General features: G+C 35.4%; 1 protein-coding gene across 1 annotated transcript in view; it reads left to right on the forward strand.

Annotated features, from left to right (window-relative positions):
- The window catches only part of NOX3 (NADPH oxidase 3), a 100,530-nt gene that overhangs the window by 39,175 nt on the left and 42,302 nt on the right, over positions 1-19,053 (forward strand). Inside the window, exons 7-10 of the mRNA XM_069069745.1 lie at positions 890-1,019; positions 10,810-10,902; positions 13,269-13,522; positions 15,768-15,930. Of these exons, the coding sequence (XP_068925846.1) occupies positions 890-1,019; positions 10,810-10,902; positions 13,269-13,522; positions 15,768-15,930 (640 nt within the window). The remainder of the gene's footprint in view (positions 1-889; positions 1,020-10,809; positions 10,903-13,268; positions 13,523-15,767; positions 15,931-19,053) is intronic.

A 19,053-nucleotide genomic window follows, 5' to 3' on the forward strand; every position in this document is an offset into this window, starting at 1 on the left:
GAGGAGGAGGAGGAGGAGGAGGAGGAGGAGGAGGAGGAGGAATCCTAGAATTTAGCACTGGAAGGGTCTTCAAAGCTCTTCTAGGGAATATAATGTGGGGCTGTTGAAAGTTAGCTGGATTTGGTATCAGAGGACCTAAGTACAAATCCTGTGTCAGATGCTACCTGTGGGCAATTGGGGAAGCCATTTGTTTCTAGTCCCCATTTATCTCATCTATAAATAAGTAGGTTGACTAAGTGTTGCCTAAGGTTCTTTCTAGTTCTATACCTACATATATATCTGCAACTATATGTCTATCTATCTGTATCTATATACTGTATCTATGATCCTCTCATTTTACAAATAAGAAAACTAAAAAGTGGCAAGTGACATGACTCATTGATGTGTCACCCTATTTGCAAATGGTAGAATAGATGTTGGTAGGTCATAGTATTAATGAATCAAAGAGCCAGAATTTGGATCCAGTTCCTCTCATCCACGCTAAGGAAATAAATGACAAAACATATTCCAAGGAAGCTAATTTATAGGCAGCGAGGTGGCTCAGGGGTGGAGTGTTGGGCCTGGAGTCAAAAAACTTACCTTCCTGATTTCAAATCCAGTCTCAGACACTTACTAGTTATGTGACCCTGGGCAAGTCACTTAACCCTGTTTGCCTCAGTTCCTTGTCTGTAAAATGAGTTGGAGAAAGAAATGGCAAACCACTCCAGTATCTTTGCCAAGAAAACCCCAAATGGGGTCAGGAAGAGTCAGACATGACTGAAACAACTGAACAACAACAAGCTAATCTATCACTATTCTAGAATGAAATGTTACATCATTGGGAAAAAATGTTGAAATGAAAATGCCAATGTTTGTCTTTTATCTTTTGGGAAATTTTTTGTATGAGAAGACAGATTGTCCGAAGTCAGACACTGGAGAGTTTGATGCTGCACAATGTCACCTACTGTAAAGATCATCTCACTGAATGGGAAGAAACCACTCAGTGCCCCTTGCCACAGTTCGCTGGCAATAAACCTTCGGTAAGCATGATCCCTTAGTACCTTTTTCACAAAAACCTTGTTAAATAGAAATAAATGGGAATTTTTTTCTTTTATCTTATTAAAAGAGGAGTATTTTATGCCACTAACAGACACATTCATCTTCCAATTGTTTACAGAGAGGAGCAGTGGGTTATTCAAAAAGGCAAAAAGATGATTCACTCCATTTTGCCTCCTTTCCCACCCCATCACTACATTTGATTTTTAATATATTTTATACTCATATAAGGATGTGGATATTACTGATTTTCTGGGAATTCAAGAACACACTTCAAGTAAAAATGGAATCCCTATAAAAGATATTACTGAAGAAGAATTTTATTTTCACCCTGTCAACCTGTTCCTCCCAACCCCCAACCTTTCCTCCCAATTCTTTTCTGCTCTCTATTCTATCCTAGTAATGGACAGGTAGACTTTAGTCAGACACTTGGGGCCACATAAAAGAGAAACAATGAAAAGAAATAAGTTGAAAAATAGTGAATCAGAGATCAAAGAAAGGTTTTTGCCCCCCAAAATCGCATAAATGAGATATGAATACAAGAGAATCAGGTGATTAAATGACCGATATTAAAAGACTATAAGGCATTTATTTAAAAAAATTCCTCCCTATATCTTAAAAATACATTAGGTCACATTAGTGTATTGTTTTAAAGAGGAAAAATACAAGGAGAAATGTTAAAAACAGAAGGAAACTGAATAGACATGTCCATTAGACTGTAGCTCTTTTAATGGCCAGTATAGATTCTCTCTATCTTAAACTAAACTATCGTTAGCCACTATCCAACCTGCATATTAATGAAGGACATGAATGCCTCTCTAAAATTTTCAGCTACAGTGTCTCCATAAAAAAATCAATACCCTCCAACACACCATGAATACAGACCAGAACCTGCTCCTTGCTGCATGCGCTGACATTAATTATCATTAAAAGGGGGGAAACTTACCCATCTCTCTGTTAACTCTCTCCTGCCACACCTCCTTGCACACCCAAACTCATGTTGTCAGTCTTTCCCATTATTTTTAATGGATCCTGATTCAAAGCTTGTGTGGGCTGTACAATTACTGCTTGGCTGAACTGTGCAGTATTCTATCTGATGTCTAGTAGACCCTGAAAGGAAAAGGCATCCCAAGGACACAAAGAGCTTCCTGCACTTCACTGCATCATACCTATTTTGTCTCTTTATTTCCCATCTTTCCACTCAAGGCTCTAACTCCATGTAGCTCTTGGGTTCCATTTAATGTAACTTCTGTGCAGACAGATTTGCTACTATTCTAAGAACCAGTTTCCATCATATTTAACCCCCATATTAATTAAACCAATCACAGGGACAGATTATGATTCAAGCAATTCTTCAGCTCCCTAAGACTCCAGGTTCCAAAGAGAGATGTTTACAGCAGTTCACAAAGAGTTCTGGATCCTTCTTAGCCAAGCAAAGGGCTTTAACATTCTTTTAAAAATGTGTTGTGTTTTAAAGCTATTTGTGAATAGTCACGACACTTCAGACAAAAGTTTTAGCTGAGTGTGAACAAAGAATATAAAATAGTCTTTTCTTATGCTATGTTTTATTTTCAGATGAAGAGAGGCAAAATGCAAGGGGTAGAAACACAAGAAACTACTGGTACTTGACTACGACTATTTCATTCCTGGTAGAGGGTTATGTGAATTTGAGCAATTACAAGAAATTCTAACATCCCTTATGCCACAAAATATTCCTAAGGTATGTCACACAAAAAGCCCCCCAAAATCAACTTTGTAGGACATTTGGGAGAAAAGTCCTTAGACTTAAGACAACATGCCACATGGACAAAGATGCCAGTGTGCCATGAAAACACTACTATAGAGCTTGTCATCCAGACAAAACAGGAAAGGAGAGTAGGGCAGGGCAGGGCAAGGTCAAGAAGGAGTTCACCTGGAGTATCACCACTAGGAGAGCTCACTGATGAGTAGCTTCCTAGGTTAATTAATTATTTTTGCAATTTGTTACTTAACTCAGTTGGTTTTACCTATTCATGGAAAAGAGAAATTAGCAACCTCTAAATTTTGACACCTTAGGGTAACCCTTGATGACTATCTGGAGACAAATAATGACTTTGATGACACAGAAATAATAGAATGTCACATCTGGAAGATATTTTAGAGGTCATCTAATCCAGCATGCTTATTTTAGATATAAAGAAACTGAGGGATAAGAGGGTTGGAGTCTGCCTAATGTTATGCTAAGCCAAGACTAAAAGGAAGACAATCTTACTTTCATCAAGTGGTTTTTCCACTACATATTTGTTTGCTTTGCTTAATGCAGTACTTTATGCAGTCTATCCGTTACTTCTGGATATCTGGGCAGACATTTTCTTGACATTGTTCTTCATACCATGGTGAAGTTAAAAACAATTAATAATAATAAAAGATTTGTCCAGAATTCACATAGTGGATAGAGTGCTGGATTTGGAGTCAGGCAGATGAATTCAAAGCCTGCCCCAACTCTTTAACACTGTGATACTGGGCAAATCTCTTAACCTCTCAGTTTCAGTGTCTTTATCTATAAAATCATGATAATAATAACTCCTACCTCAGAGGATTGTTGTGAGCATCAAATAAGATGAGATGGAAAGTACTTTGCTAGCTGATATAATTGTTATTATTAATTATTTTTAACTTCACATTATTTCGATTTCCTTTCTGTCCCTACTCTATTTTGGATTATTATATGTGTCACTTAGCTACCTGATTAATCAAATGCTTAATGTGTGCATTTTAGAGATTACTTATAATCCAAAATAAAAACCAAAGTCAATAATTATAGGACTAGACTTTCTTCCAAAAGAAATTTGTGGGTGAGTAGATGTTAGGAGGAAGGAGGTAGAGATCCTGGCACAGGAGTGGGGACAAGAAGGAAATCTAAATAAAGGAAAGAAGGAAGAAGATAAAGTAATAATTTCCCTATCCTCAAATAAATCTGCACAGTAAGTAACTGTATTAAGCTCCTACTATGTACAATGAGCCATATGTGCTTTGGGGAAGCAGCATGTCAAAGTGGAAAGAACACTGCTCATGAAGTCAAATGGGTCTGAATCTTTGCTCTGCCAATTACCAGCTCTAAGAGCCTAGGTGAATCTCTTCACCTCTATAAGGCTCTCTTTTCTCTTTTGTACCAGAGGGGTTACTCTGTAAGAGGCAGAAGACATTATTTCCACCCAGCAAAATGAAATAAAAGTGTAAAAGATGGGGAAAAGAAAGTTGGAAAAGATGTCTTTTGAGCTTCCATGCCCAGAGAAAAGGGAACAATAAATATAGGTGTAATCAGTCCTCTTCTAATGGAGTTTATACAGGTCAGGTTTCTAAACAATTCTCCCTTTTAGGTACAAAGGATAAGAAGGGAAACTATAGACAAACTACTGGGAATGTGTGTCTGTGTGTGTTTAAAAGCCAAAAGATAAAAAGTCCAGATGTGAAGGATTGAGTATAAACTGAGTTACCAATCAGATAAAACAACAATAAGACCTATACAGAGAGAAGGAAAAATGGGTAAAAATTCAAAAGAAGATCATAATATACTGAACAAATATTATACTACAAAAGAAAATTGACCTCAGATCCTCAATACAAAAGGATTTCTCTTAATTCCCCAGAAATCATGGAACAATAGCAAGAAATATAAAAGAGAAATAAATCTTTTAAACAATCTTAGGGTGGAAATAATGTTAGATATCAAAGTTCTTAAAACAAAAACAATGAAAAAATTTGATAGAGAAATTGGAAGACATGATGGAGAATTCAAAGATTTGACAGAGAAAGTGGCGCATCTGGATTTCAAAAATATAGACAAGAAAGAAAAATTTTCAGAAGAGAAGCAAAAACTTTGCAAAAACACAGGAATTTTACTCATGCCAAAGTGACTGACCTTGAGCAAATGATACACAAAGATAAATTACAAGCCAAAAGTACCCAAAGGAGCATGATGAATTTTAAAATCATATCAGAGGAAATAGTACAAGAAAACTGTAACTTTTAAATAAGCACTTATTTATTCCATGAATTAACCCATGAAACTGCAAGACATTTTGTTGTTTAATTTTAGAATCTTAGAACCAAAGAGCACATTTTGTAAATGATCAGACTTTCATCTATAAAGGAACATCAGCTTAGGATTATTAGCATAACAAATAGCTTAGCATTGTTCTAAAGCTACAACAAATAAGACGATGAAATGATATGATATTAAAAAAAAGAATTTGATATACAATCTGGAATAACCTATCTTGTCAAACTGAGTCTAATAATTAATGAAAAATATACACCCCACAAAAAGAAACATTTGAGTTGCTCCTGTACCCCAAAAGATGGGAGCAGGCTTTCAAGTTTTCACAAACTCCAAACAATAGATATACAAAGATAAATAAATATAATTTCAAGAAAAAACTAAACAATGAAACCATCTTTCATATTTATAGGCTATTGCTTAAAAAAAGGGACAAAGGGAGAGGGCATTATCAAAGGACAAAAAAGCATCTAGTTACTAAACAGTTTGAGTCAAGAAAAGGGAAGAGGAAGAGTGGAATGACTTTGTGGACTAAATCTCATGCTCCCTTATAAGCAAAATAATATCTTTGGTGTTAGGGATGACACAGTGAGGTATCATTAAAATAGAAAGAGAGAGGACAATACAGAAAGGTTCAAAAAACAAAGCCTTCCCTATTGATCCCAGTACTGAGTGAAAAGGAAATGAAATGGTAATTTTTTTTAATGTATCAATGAGAATGTGGAATTAGGGAAAAGTTGAATAAAAGCAATGGAAAAAATGTCTAGGATAAAAGTGTTGGGCATTGAAGGTGACTTTCAATGTAGCAAGGAAAATTACACCATTAAAGTAGATAACTATGAGAGTAATGATAAGAGACAGTGTCCTTATAATGGATTTCATCTGGAGGGAAATGGGCACAGTAGACAACTACTTCCTTTGAGCAGTGGAATCCCAAAACCAAGAGAAGGGATTTACGGGCCACTAGGAGCATTTGGCACCTAGGGTGACAGAATCGATACGGTAACTTGGTCCTCAGGGAACTGAATGATCATTAAAAGGGTACAGGGTACATTATAACTTAAGATATAGTGATGCCCTCCATGCAACAATGCTTTCTCCCTGATCTGATATTTATAACAGTGGGGAATAACAGAAGGAAGGCCCCACAAAAAAAGAAATATAAAATAAGTGAATTAATACAAAAACATATATGTACATAAGAGAAAGAGAGAATATGGGGAGATCTAAAAACACATTAGCATAGAAATAGTACAGGAGGAAACTCAGATTTGGTACACCAGGAGATACTTTGTGAGGTACTTAAAGAGAATAAAGAAGGAACAAGTGAAAGTATAACACAACAGAAATGAGATCATCTAATTTGCTGTAGTCTAAAGGGAGATAAATATAAAAGAGAGTACAAAGTAAATGAAAACTTCTTGGAAAAGAGTGCCACAAAATAATGTCATATAAGCTAAGGTTGTGGGGGTGAGGAAAAGATTCTGAACCATATACTTTTCTGAGTGGAGAAAAGGAAGAGTCAAAATAGGAGTGAGGATGATGAATTAATTAATAAATAAAACAAAAAGAAATGAATAATTTAAGTAAACTCAAGGACAGTTCAATGGGAATAGAGGAGAGCCTGTGGGGATAGACTAACATCAAAATGATATAAGCAAAAGTTAATTACAGAGACAGAATGCTGCCTTAAAGAAGGAGAGGATTAAAAATCAGTTTAGAAGAAATGAAGAAAAACATAAACCTAACTAGTGTGTAACCTTAAACGTGAATAGATTAAGCAATCCAATAAAATTGAAAGGGAATGGCAGAAATTACAAGAAATTTTTTTTAAATTCAACAACTTGCTACATGAGCGAAACATTTCTAAAAGGTAAAGATCCATGTGAAATGAAAACGAGTTTGGAATAAAATTTCCTGCACATCACTTAATTCCAAATAAGCAAGAGTTTCAACCTTGTGAACACAAAATAGAAATTTAAAACATATAATATTGAGAGAGATAAAGGATACTATGTTGTACTTATGGTTCAATGGACATTGAAACAATATCATGCTAAAAAAAGGGTATGAGCCAAATGATATAGCATCTAAATTTGTAAAGGAAAAGTTAACTGAATTGCAAATAGACATAGATAGTATATATAACACAATAATTGTTGATTTAATGTATTTAGTTATTAAGACTTTAATGCCTCTCCCAGAACTGGATAAATCTAACAAGAAGTTTGTTTTGTTTTGTTTTAAGGAAAATGTAGAGCTGAAAGTGTTGTTAGAAAAGTTAGATTTAAAAGATTAATGGCATCTTCTGAATGGGGACTTTAAAGAGCATACATATTTCTCAGCATAAACTGGTACCTTTATAAAAATAAAACTGCATAAATAAAACTTACATAAATGTAAAAGGACAGAAATATTAAACATATACTCCCCAGACTGTAACACAATAAAATAGTAACAAATACATGAAACACAAGGAAAAGAGACAAACTGAAGGGAGACTTAATAATGACATCCTAAATGATGAGTAGGTAAAAAAAAAACCTAATCTTAGAAATAGTAACTATATGAAAGAGGATAATAGTGAAATAACATAGCAAATTTAAGGGCAGGAGGTATAAATAAAACAGTCCCATAAGAAGAAATATATCTGAAAATAAAATTATTGTTAACATAAATTATATATTGATAAAATAGACAAAGAGCGGATTAATGACCAGTCTGTGAATTTTTTTAAAAAACTAAAAATCCAACCAGAGGCAAAATGTCACAGTGGATAGGGCACTGAAATTGAAAGTGCTTACAAGTTGTGTGATCCTAGGTGGGCATTACTTAATCTCTCTGTGCCTAACGGTCCCTTCCAAATGTAAATTTATAATCATTTAATCAAATAAACAATGTTAAAATGAGCACGAAAGGGGAATTCATGAAAATTAGAGGACAAAACAGAGGAAGATGGAAAACAGCCTATAGAAATGATGAAAACTAAAAGTTAGTTCTTTGAAAAGATTAGTAAAATTGAGAGACCTTTAGCTAACCCATTTTATAAAAGATAAAGTAAAATGAGGATAAGATGATGTCTAAGGTCTTTTCTAGCTCTAACATAATTGGATTCAGAGACATAACAAAAAATAAGAAAAAGTTCCTGCTCTCAAGAAGTTCAAAATTTAAGTAAGAAATTGATGATTGTCTGGATAATTTGGTCTAAAAATATCCCATAAGAATGCTAATCACCAAGAAAAAGAAAACATTTATTACATTTAGTTGACAAAGAAAAATTAAAGACCAGATATTTAGACATTAGAAAATATGCCATGTCCAAAACTTCAAATAACAAGACAATTTAAATCATGAGTATGTTTGCTCATGTACAAAAAAATTCTGTGTATAATTTCTGTCCAACCTACTTCTCCAGAGACTCCCCAGATTTATGTAGGATTAAGAGAATTGCCATTTTATTCCCTTGCCTCTTCCTTTCCTTTCTACCCCCCCCTTCTTGTCCATGCCTCCTGACATAATCTTTTTCCTTTTCTCTACCATCACTTCATGATCCCCTCCAAAACTTATGGGACAATGGTTCATTTCTTATCTGGTTCAATACATTTACTAAGCCTTCATGAGGTGGGAACAGTTGGTTTAAATGTGATTCACACTGTCAGTATAAAACAAACCTTTGGTGGATAAGATTTATAAGATTAGTGCTGAATTTTAGAAGAGAGTTGATGCAGCAAGGTAAGGCATCTGATGAATGTTGACTTTTGAGAGGAGAATAGACCCAGAGGCAAACAAAAGAGACAAAAAAAACAGCAAGAAGAAAAACTTAGCTATAGCAAAAGTAAAACAAAAAGGCTTTACTCAGAGTAATTGGAAGAGAGAGGTCAAGAACCTGAAAGAGAGAGTTGTAGAAGATTGGAAAAATAAAGCAATCAATCAAAAAGTATTTATTGAGTTTCCATTATGTGACTAAGACTCAAGTCAGTGTTATGGAATTGCAAAAGCAGTGTAAGACATAGACCTTGTCCAAAAGGTGGTGTTAAAGGTGCCAGGACAAAAGTAGTCAATGTGGTGAATAAAGAGTTTAGATTAACAATAATGTTTCTTTTGGAAATTTGCAGAGGATAGACTTGCACAACCAAAGAAAGGTAAAGTAGGATCATGGGGTCATGGATTTGTGTTGGAAGAGACCTCAGAGCCCATCTAAGACAACACCTTCATTTTCCAGATGAGTAACCTGAAGTCCAAGCAGGTTCACTGACTTCCCCATAGTCATACAGACAATGCCAGGAAAGAAACTCAGGTTATTCAACACCATCCAGTGTTCTTTCCACTTTACTATAAATTATCTTGTGAATAACTCTACATAGCTAAGGCACCACTACTACAGGAGGATTTCCTTACCAACTGTTAAAAGTTCTTACCACTTAACTTTATTTTCTATTGTTTTGTACATATTTCATATTTACTTATCCATATACATGTTGTCTTCCCCCAGTATAATGTAAGCTCCCTGAAGGTGGGGACTGTTTTATTTTTGTCTTTATATGCAAAAGCACTAGCCTAATATTATTGTTTTTCAGTCATTTTCAGTTGTGTCCAAGTCTTCATGACTCCATTTAGGGTTCTCTTGGTAAAGATAATGGAGTGGTTTGCCATTTTCTCCTCCAGTTTATTTTATAGATGAGGAAAGTGAGGCAAACAGAGTTAAGTGACTTGCCCAGGGTCGTACAGCTAGTAAGCCTCTGAGGCCGAATTTGAACTCAGGGAGATGAGTCTTCCTAACTCTGGGTCAGATACTGTATCTAATGTACCACCTAACTGCCCTAGTAGTATAATGTAGGTATTTAATAAATGTTTGTAAATTAAAATTGCCAGTGGTGGCTGGAGATTCTAGGCTTCTTGAAAACAAGGACCATATCTTATACTTTTCCTATAACTACCAGTATACTTAATATGTAAAAGAGAACAGCATTTGCTTAGTCCATTCAATCATTTATCCAGCAAATATGTATTTATTCTTTACTATAGGGGCTATGAGAAATACAAAGATAGTAAGAAAAATGTCTTTGTCCTCGAGGGTCTTACACTTTAGTAGGAACTGGAATGTAGGAATAATCCAAACATTTCTATATTCATATATGTAAATTTGGATTGACCATAGTTTCAAGACCACAGTTTTCCTGATAATTATTCTTTTCTGTTGACTTGGTAAACCTGGCACTGGTGTACTATATAATGACCCTGGCACTTTACATCCCATGAAGTGGTATGTGGGTATGTAAACCCCTAACTCACAAGGCAGCACAGGCCAAAGTTATTGATTAGTAGCATGTTATCAAGTAGTATCAATATTATACAATATCAATGTAGTCTTGTAAACCTTGAACTTGGTGGAATTGGAAGCATTTATGATTCTCTCTCAATCAAAATAGGCTCTCAACTTTCTTATCTTTTTTAAAATTAAATATTTTTCTAATTTATATGAAGGTAGCATTGATCAAGTAAGCATAAAAATCAATACCAAAGGGCTTAATCCCTTAAATAAGCACTTCCCATGAAATTCAGAGATTAATTGGACAGTTTAGTATTTAGTAAAAGGAAATTAGTTCTTAGATAATCAGCAAGATTTACAAGGGAAACATCCTAATCCCATCATGTCATATATTGGTTTGGTCCAAAGTAAAAATATTGAGATCATATTTTCACTTCTTTTTTTTTCTTTCTTATATTCTCTACAGGCTTGGAAATGGGTTTTAGGCCCCGTGGTCTTGTATATGTGTGAAAGGATAATTAGGTTCTGGCGATTTCAACAGAAAGTTGTCATTACTAAGGTATGTATGCAGCTTTATGTAGGAATAAAAGCCAGAGTGTAGATGAAAAATTTTTATTAGCCCAAGTTTTAATTTGCCATTTTTATTGCAGAACTGTCTATAATTTAGAGGCTCATCTTCTGTTCTAATAATTGCTTGCATCCTGAGCATCTTTTAGTGTCACTAATTTTATAGAAGAGAAGGTAGGTCTAGTGATCAGAACAGTTTACAGAATTCTGCCAATGGTTTATGAGGCAGTAATAGGGATTCTACCATGTTTCTTTTCACTTCAACTTCTCTTTCTGAAAAATAGCTAGATATACTTACTACTCTGGTGACATTTTTGACCTGGACCTGTCAACAGCTCCTACCTTTACCTACCTTGTGAAAGCATCACTTTCTTTGTTTTTATACAAGAACAAATGTTTACAATTCATTTCCAGAACCACTTGACACATACACAGAGAGTAGCTAGTCTGAGATCCAGAGAATATAAGTAGACATTGAAAAATTTTCTGCTCATAGGCTACGGAAATCTATCTGTAAAGACAAACTTCACACTATCACAGAACCTCAGAATTAGAAGAAAACCTACCATTTAATCCAGTCCCTATTTGTATAAAACTCCCTTTTATAATATGCCCAAATGGTCATTGAGCCTTTGTTTAAAGACCTCATAGAGGGAGGAAGAATCTACTATCCTATGATATAATTCATTTCACTTTGGGATGGATATACTTATTAGAATTTTTTTCCTCATTTAAAGTCTACAATTGCTTCTTTGCAACTTTCACCCATTGCTTCTTGTTCCATCCTTTGGAGATAAGCATAGGATCATAGGAATACTGTTTTAGGATATGAAGAACTTTATATGTCATTTATCCAACACATTCCTCTTTTACAAATGGAAAAAAAGACCCAGAGGTTTTAAATAAATTGCCCAAGGTTAAACAGGTACTAAATATCAGTCTTGTGGTTTGAACTTAGGTTCTTCTGACTCTGTTTAGCATTTTTTCTATTATGATGCAAATCTAATCATTTATCTAATAATGATAAACTTTTAAATACTTGAAAATAGGTATCATTTCTCTCCTCCAAGTTTTCTCCTCCCTAGGTTAATTATCCCAGTTCTTCAACTGATGCTCAGAAGATTTGATCTCGAGATTCATTACTATTTTGTTTTTCCTCTTTTGGATGCACCCCAGCCTATCGATGTCTTCCCTAATGTATAGTACTCAGACATGAGTAAGGTATTCCAGATGTATCCTGACCACAGCAGACTGCAGTGGGATTAACTCCTCTCTAGTATTGGGTGTTATGGTCTCTTAATGCAACCTAAAATTACATTCACTTTTTCAGATAGCATATAATCTTGCTGCCCACTAAAAACCGCAATCCTCCAACTTGTACTTTTAAAAACTGATTTGTTGAGCCCAAGCGTATTACTCTATATTTATTCTTATCAGATTTCATCTTTATAGATTAGATCAAGTATTCTAGCAGGTGAATATATTTGTGGATTCATCTGGAAAAAAAACTTGATGCCACCTTGCCATGAAAGTCAAAGCCATAACCAGCAACTATCTATATGCCCACATAGACTTTTGACTCTAAGGAAATGCTTGCAGTGAATATGGAAGTTCTTTTCCTTTGGAATTTGAGGAAAATATAATGTTAGACTAAGTAGTGTTAGAAGAGTTATAAGTTATTGAAAAGTGCAATCTATTTAATAAAATTAATTAACTAGAAAACCAATAATTAAAAGTAAAACAACCATGAAAAAATATTTTTGTATGTCATTTCTGTAAATATTAATATGAGGTACTTGTTATTGCTATGTAATAAAAAGTCCTATTTTTATTTTTAAAAATTTAGTAGACAATTTTGTTAATCTGTAGCTTCTTTGACTCAGTTAAGCACACTCCTGGGGAGGTCTAAAAATGTGGGTTCATGCAGCCATATCCTATCAGAGGTGGGGAACCTGAGGCCTCAAGGCCAAATGTAGCCTTCTAGGTCCTCAAGTGTGGCCCTTTGACTGAATCCAAACTTCACAGAACAAATCCCCTTAATAAAAGAATTTGTTCTGTAAAATTTGGACTCAGTCAAAAGGCCACACCCAAGGACCTAGAAGGCCATATATGGCCTTGAGGCCACATCCCTGGTAGATGTCACTACTACCCACGCTAGGAGTTACCCACATTACAGACGTGGTACCATACTTAGAAATAAAATAAATAGCTTTGTATTTCTCTTTTTTTGAACACATAAACCTTTAAGATGATGGCAAATGCCAAGACAAGTTCAAAAAGTCTCATGGTGGCTTCATTCTTCCTTTCCTGTAATTAAACTTGAATGAAAAGGCCAATCACTCTCTTGTTATAATTTAGGTGGTAACTCATCCCTCTGAAGTTCTGGAACTTCATATGAAAAAGCGTGACTTTAAGATGGAGCCTGGACAATATATCTTTCTACAGTGTCCTTCCATTTCCCAGCTGGAGTGGCATCCTTTCACCCTCACCTCAGCCCCTGAGGAAGACTTTTTTAGTGTGCATATACGTAGGGCAGGTGATTGGACAGAAGCTTTCTTTAAGGTTTTTGGAGCAGAAGCAACAACTTTTAAGGATCCCTGGATGCTTCCGAGGTTAGAATCAAATTTCATCTTAAAGTGTGTCTTATCTTCAGAATGTAAGATTACAATGTCTTCTCCAAGGCTGTGAGGGTGTATCTCTTGTTTACTTTCATCTTTGTTTTTTCTTTCTTTCTTTCCTTCTTTCTTTCTCCTTCCTTCCTTCCTTTCTTTCCTTCTCCCTTTCTTCCTTTCTTTGAGAATCTGTGTATCAGAGTACTTTAGAAAATCCAGGATAACACTGAGGAAATTTATCCAGGACTATTATGAAAAAAAATTTCAAGCAGAAGAAATACTAAATCATGATTGAGCAAGACAGAATTGGAAGCACCTCAACCATAGAAGCATCACTTGTGTGGGTTGTATCCATTCTCTGAATAGTAAAGAATTACAGAATAACAAAATATCAGAGTAGGAAGACACCTCTTAAGCCAGGAATGGTAAACCTGCGGCCTTGAGGCCACATGTGGCCCTCTAGGTCCTCAAGGGCGGCCCTTTGATTGAATCCAAGATGTTCTGAGAATCAACCTTCTTGTTGATTGATTGATTGATTGATTGACTTGAAGATTTCCATGGAGGGAGAATCTATGATATACTCAGAGATTACTCTTATATAATACTCATATACAATCCTATTAAATTCTAGGTTAGCTCTAATTATTATGAAGATTTTCCTACATTAAACTATATTTGCCTTAGTAACTACACCTGTTGCTCCTAGTGCTGCCCTTTGGGACTGAGCAAAACAAGAAAAAAGCACTGAGAAAATTTGGTGTCCAAAATAACCAACATTTATATAATGCTTTAAGATTTTCAAAAAGCCTTACACACATTATTTCATTTGAACCTCATAGCAACCCTGTGGATCAGGTGTTATTATTATCCCTATTTTACAGATGAGAAAACTGAAACTGAGATGTTAAATAACTTGATCAGGGTCAGACGGCCAGTAAGTGTCAGGGGCTGGATTCCAGTTCAAGTCTTCCTGACTCCAAATTCATAGCTATGCTACCTAGCTATGAGTATTTCCCTAAATCATCAGTACTCTGGTAAAGAAAAGAATGAATTATTACCAGTAAGAGACTATAAGATAGAAATATATATAAGTCAAGAAAATTCTGAGTTGGCTCATTTTTGGCAAATAGTTTGTGCAGTAGATAGGACTTGGAATTGGGAAAACATGAGTTTAAATTTTTCCACACATACTTACTAGTGTGACTCTGGACAAGTTATTTTATCTCTCTTCATCTTGGTTTCCTCATCTATAAGATGGGCATAATAATAGTACCCACCTCCCAAGGTTGCTGGGAGGATCACATGAGTTATCATATGTAAAGTACTTTGTAAACTTTAAAGTGTTATATAAATGTTGGTCATTTTTATCATCCTTAACCAATGATATCGCAGTATATTAAGAACAGAATTTGCCTAATGTAACAGAGGTCTCAGTATAAATCATTCCTCTTCAGCAGATCTCATAAGCAACATGTTAAAAAAATTAGAAAGATTTAAACACCATTATCACGGAACACGTATTGCTGGCCTAGTTATCTATGATGTAGGTAAGGTGCAGTGATTTCCCTGAGAACAGACTTTGTAGTGTACTTCCAAGAAATCCAAATGAATGGTTTCCATTACACTTGAATGACATACAATATACCTGCTCAGTTTGTATACACTAAATCTTCTGATTAAACAAGTGAGAAAGGAAGGGAATTGCATTCCAAAAGGGCAAGATAGGTCTTCCAGCTCAGCTTAGTTCTTCTGCTTTTCATTTGGCCAGCTTAAGATAAAAAGGACTTATTTCTCTAACCTTGATTCCATGGACACAACTTCCAATGACTGCAAAGCGAGCCCATCACATAGGAGAGACAGGAGGTGCCAAAATAAGTCAATATCTGTCCTTTCACCAATTGAATCTGCCCATAGCGACAGCCTCATTGTCACAACAAGAAAGCAGCCCCATACATCTTCAAGTCAAGTTTCAACTCCCCAAATAGAACAATCTTAAACCCATAGCTTTTGTTTTTTCTGGGTTTTTTTTTTTTTTTGCCTTTTTGAACTAGGCCTGAACTATTATTTCACTAGTTTAGGAAGTTCCTAGTGATGAACTTCCTTGACTAATCCCAGAACTATGCTTCTTAACTATACATTAGGTAGATCCTGTAGGGTGGGAGTGGGCTCAGAAAGTTATCCTTAATATCACATTTTTCTGATTCTGTTCCTGAACATTAAATTGTATTTTACTTTGTACCTTTAGACTAGCAGTGGATGGACCATTTGGAGCTGCTGTTACAGATGTTTTTCACTATCGAGTCAGTGTGTGCATTGCTGCAGGGATAGGAGTTACTCCCTTTGCATCAGTTTTGAAATCTATATACCATAGAAGTTGTGGTCCACGTACAGAGCTGAAGCTGGACAAGGTAGGGACAAATCATTAACACAGATCTTCCCTGAGCAAAATGTTCAGCTACCTTATATCATCTGCAAATTCTTGGGGAGGATTTTAATTAACTACAAGGGATAAACTCAAGGATCCTTAACTACACTTATGTTCTTAAAAATCTCCATTCAGTATTATATTTATGAGAAGGGTTATGTCTAATCTTGTTAAAGATGACAAGACATAAATTTTATTGCTTCACTGCCATTATAGAACATGTAATTGCTCATTTTGGTAAAATATGGACATGCGACAATTGGCCGTGTGAGGAGACAGCAGTTATATCAAGAGGCAACATTTCTTTGCCAGGTTTGGTTTGAAAATATTGTTGCAATATTATTATAACATCTTCCGCTTGTGAATCATGGAAAATAGCTAGAGACACTAAGGGCTTAAGCTTTTCATCTTCCTCATTCCCAACCAGTTCCTCCTCCCCACCTCCCTCCTTCCTTAATGGGATCACCATTCTCCCAATCACCCAGACTCAAAGTCTCAGGGTTGTCTCTGTTTCTGTTCTCTCCATTTACATTATGTCAATTGCTAAGTTCTCTCAATTTTTCCTGGGAAATGTTTCTCAGCTCTGACTCCTCCTTTACTTCCTCAATGCTATCACTTTAACTCAGACCATTATTACCTCTCACTGGGATTATTAAAAGTGGCCTTCTGCCTGGTCTCTTACTAGTGGTCAAGAGTAGCTTCTTCCACCCTCTGACTTCTGCTACTGCTATACCAAAGGATTTGAATGCATTATAAGAAGTGGTGTGACTACAAAGTTTGAAACTCAACTAATATTTCATAATGAGTTCATTTGAAAAAAATTAATAGAATTTCAGATTTACTATAAGGTAGGAGTCACCAGAAAGATAAAGTAGATAACAACTGAGGAGAAAGAAGATAGCTATTAGTGTCTTTTCCTTATAATTTTGTTAGCAGAGGAAACTCTATCCACCAATGAAGGTCACAGTGTATCTAAGACTTAGTCAAGTCCTCAGGAGCTACTTGTGGCACAGACAGGTTAAACACCATCAGTACATGACATAAACTGATGATTATTACTACATAATAGAAGGCACATTCAAGATTTGCCTATTATTTATTCTTTACCCACCCCACTCCACCCCATAACACATACACACATAGATACACCACTCTCTAGGCTAACTTGGTTCCCAATTATTCTTGAATTAGTCATGACATCTAGGTGGAGCTAAATGAATCTGACCATTGGGAAGTGGAAAAAGAGAGGCAAAGCTCTGAAAGAATTTAGTCCCCTCTGTCCATGGATTCTTCACTTTTGGAGGGTCTTGGATTTAATTGATAAAGCCTACAGACTCCTCAGAATTATGGTTGTCAATGTCAGAGGAAAATTGAACTTCTCCAAACCTCAGGTGTTTGGTTTTCGGGTTTTATTTATTTCAAAGATCCCTTTCCACAATTAAATCCTATAAAAATGAAACCATTATGATGATTTCAAGCTTCAAACCAAATGAAAATTAAACCATTATCCAGGGACAGATGACACCATCTTCCTATTTGTTCACCTCCTTAATTCCCCTTTTATGTAAGACTTCCTTGATATTCTGTGGTTTCAGTTAGATAACACATATCAAGAGTGGCTATATGGAAAGCATCAGAATAAGTATTGCAGAAGATAACAAAGAAATGTAAGATCTTTTATGCTGTTTCACAAAATTTAACTTCTCTTTCCCCAAAACAGTCAGATTTTTAACTTGCTTCTCAGAGCTCAGCAAAACATACATAGTGAATTGCAGGTTGACAAAATTAAGGATGTTTGTAATCATTAAAGATGAACGAATGAACAAATGAAAAAGTAGTTATTAAGTGCTTACTATATGCCAAACCTACAGTGGTGATCTGATATTCTTGGACTTTTGCATACCCCAAAAGGTTTATTGTCAAGCAAAATCCAAGAATAAAATGGCATGGAAACATGGAAGGTCTATAACCATTGTCCTCTGACACCAGTGTAATAATGCAGCCCCACAATTATTTCTAGTTCTATTTCACTTAGAATCTGCCAAGAATTTACTTAACAAATATACCAAATTCAAAAATTCTTTTCTTTCTCAGTAATTTAATAAATAAATAAAATCCTGAATTTTCCCTTTACTGCTGTGAATGCAAAACCTCAGAAGGGGCTGAAGATGCTGAAAAATAGTAAGGATAGGCAAAAGAATTTCTTTTGGTATGTTCAAATGGAATAAAGAGAACAAAAATTCAATGGATAGAAGTTACAGTAAGGCAAACTATTATTTAATTTAAAGAAACAATTTTTCTATCAATTAGAATCTTCCCAAAAGGGAATGGGCTGCCTTCAAAGAATCAGAAAATTTCAAAATCAGAAGAAACATTAGTGTCCATAAATTTCCAAAAAGAATTTTTCCAAAAGAAATTCCCACTAAAACATACCCACCACATAAGGATCTAACCTGAAGATCTCCAAAGGAGAGAAGAACAATACCTTCCAAAGTAACTGATTCCACTTATGGACAATTCTAAATGTTAGGAAATGTTTCTTGACATCAAGCCTATATTTTCCTTTTTGTAACTTTCACCCATTCTTCTCCCATCTGTCTTCTAGGGCTTAAAAGAAGAAATAGAATTCCTCTTCTACATGACAACATTTTAGCACTTGAACATAACCATCATGTTCCTCCTGAGTCTTTTTTCCCCTAAGCTAACCATCCCCTAATGCTCATAGGAAATTATCTCAAGGCCTTTCATCATTCTGGTTAGGCTGTTCAACTGAGCAACGTACTTGAACTATGGTGCCCAGAACTCAATTATATATTCCAGGGGTGGTCTGACCAGGGCAGATGACAGAGGGACTGCACCTCCTTATTTCCATGATGCCAACCAAGATTGCATTAGCTTGGGGGGAGGGGAACGTGCATCACTGTGCTACCTCATTTTGAATCATACAATGACATAACTGAAAATGGCCAATAAAAGGCTTGATAAAAATGTATTGGATATAGGATACTGGGGGAAGAGGATACCTTCACAGGGCAGGAGATTAAAATAGATGGTCCATTCCATCTCCGAGAGGCAGCAAATGCTAATGGAAAATGTACTGAGTTTT

The sequence above is a fragment of the Petaurus breviceps genome, unplaced genomic scaffold (assembly GCF_028583685.1).
Source record: "Petaurus breviceps papuanus isolate PSGF00001 unplaced genomic scaffold, PetGlider_PUasm1.0 90784, whole genome shotgun sequence".
In the NCBI taxonomy this organism is placed as follows: Eukaryota; Metazoa; Chordata; class Mammalia; order Diprotodontia; family Petauridae; genus Petaurus; species Petaurus breviceps.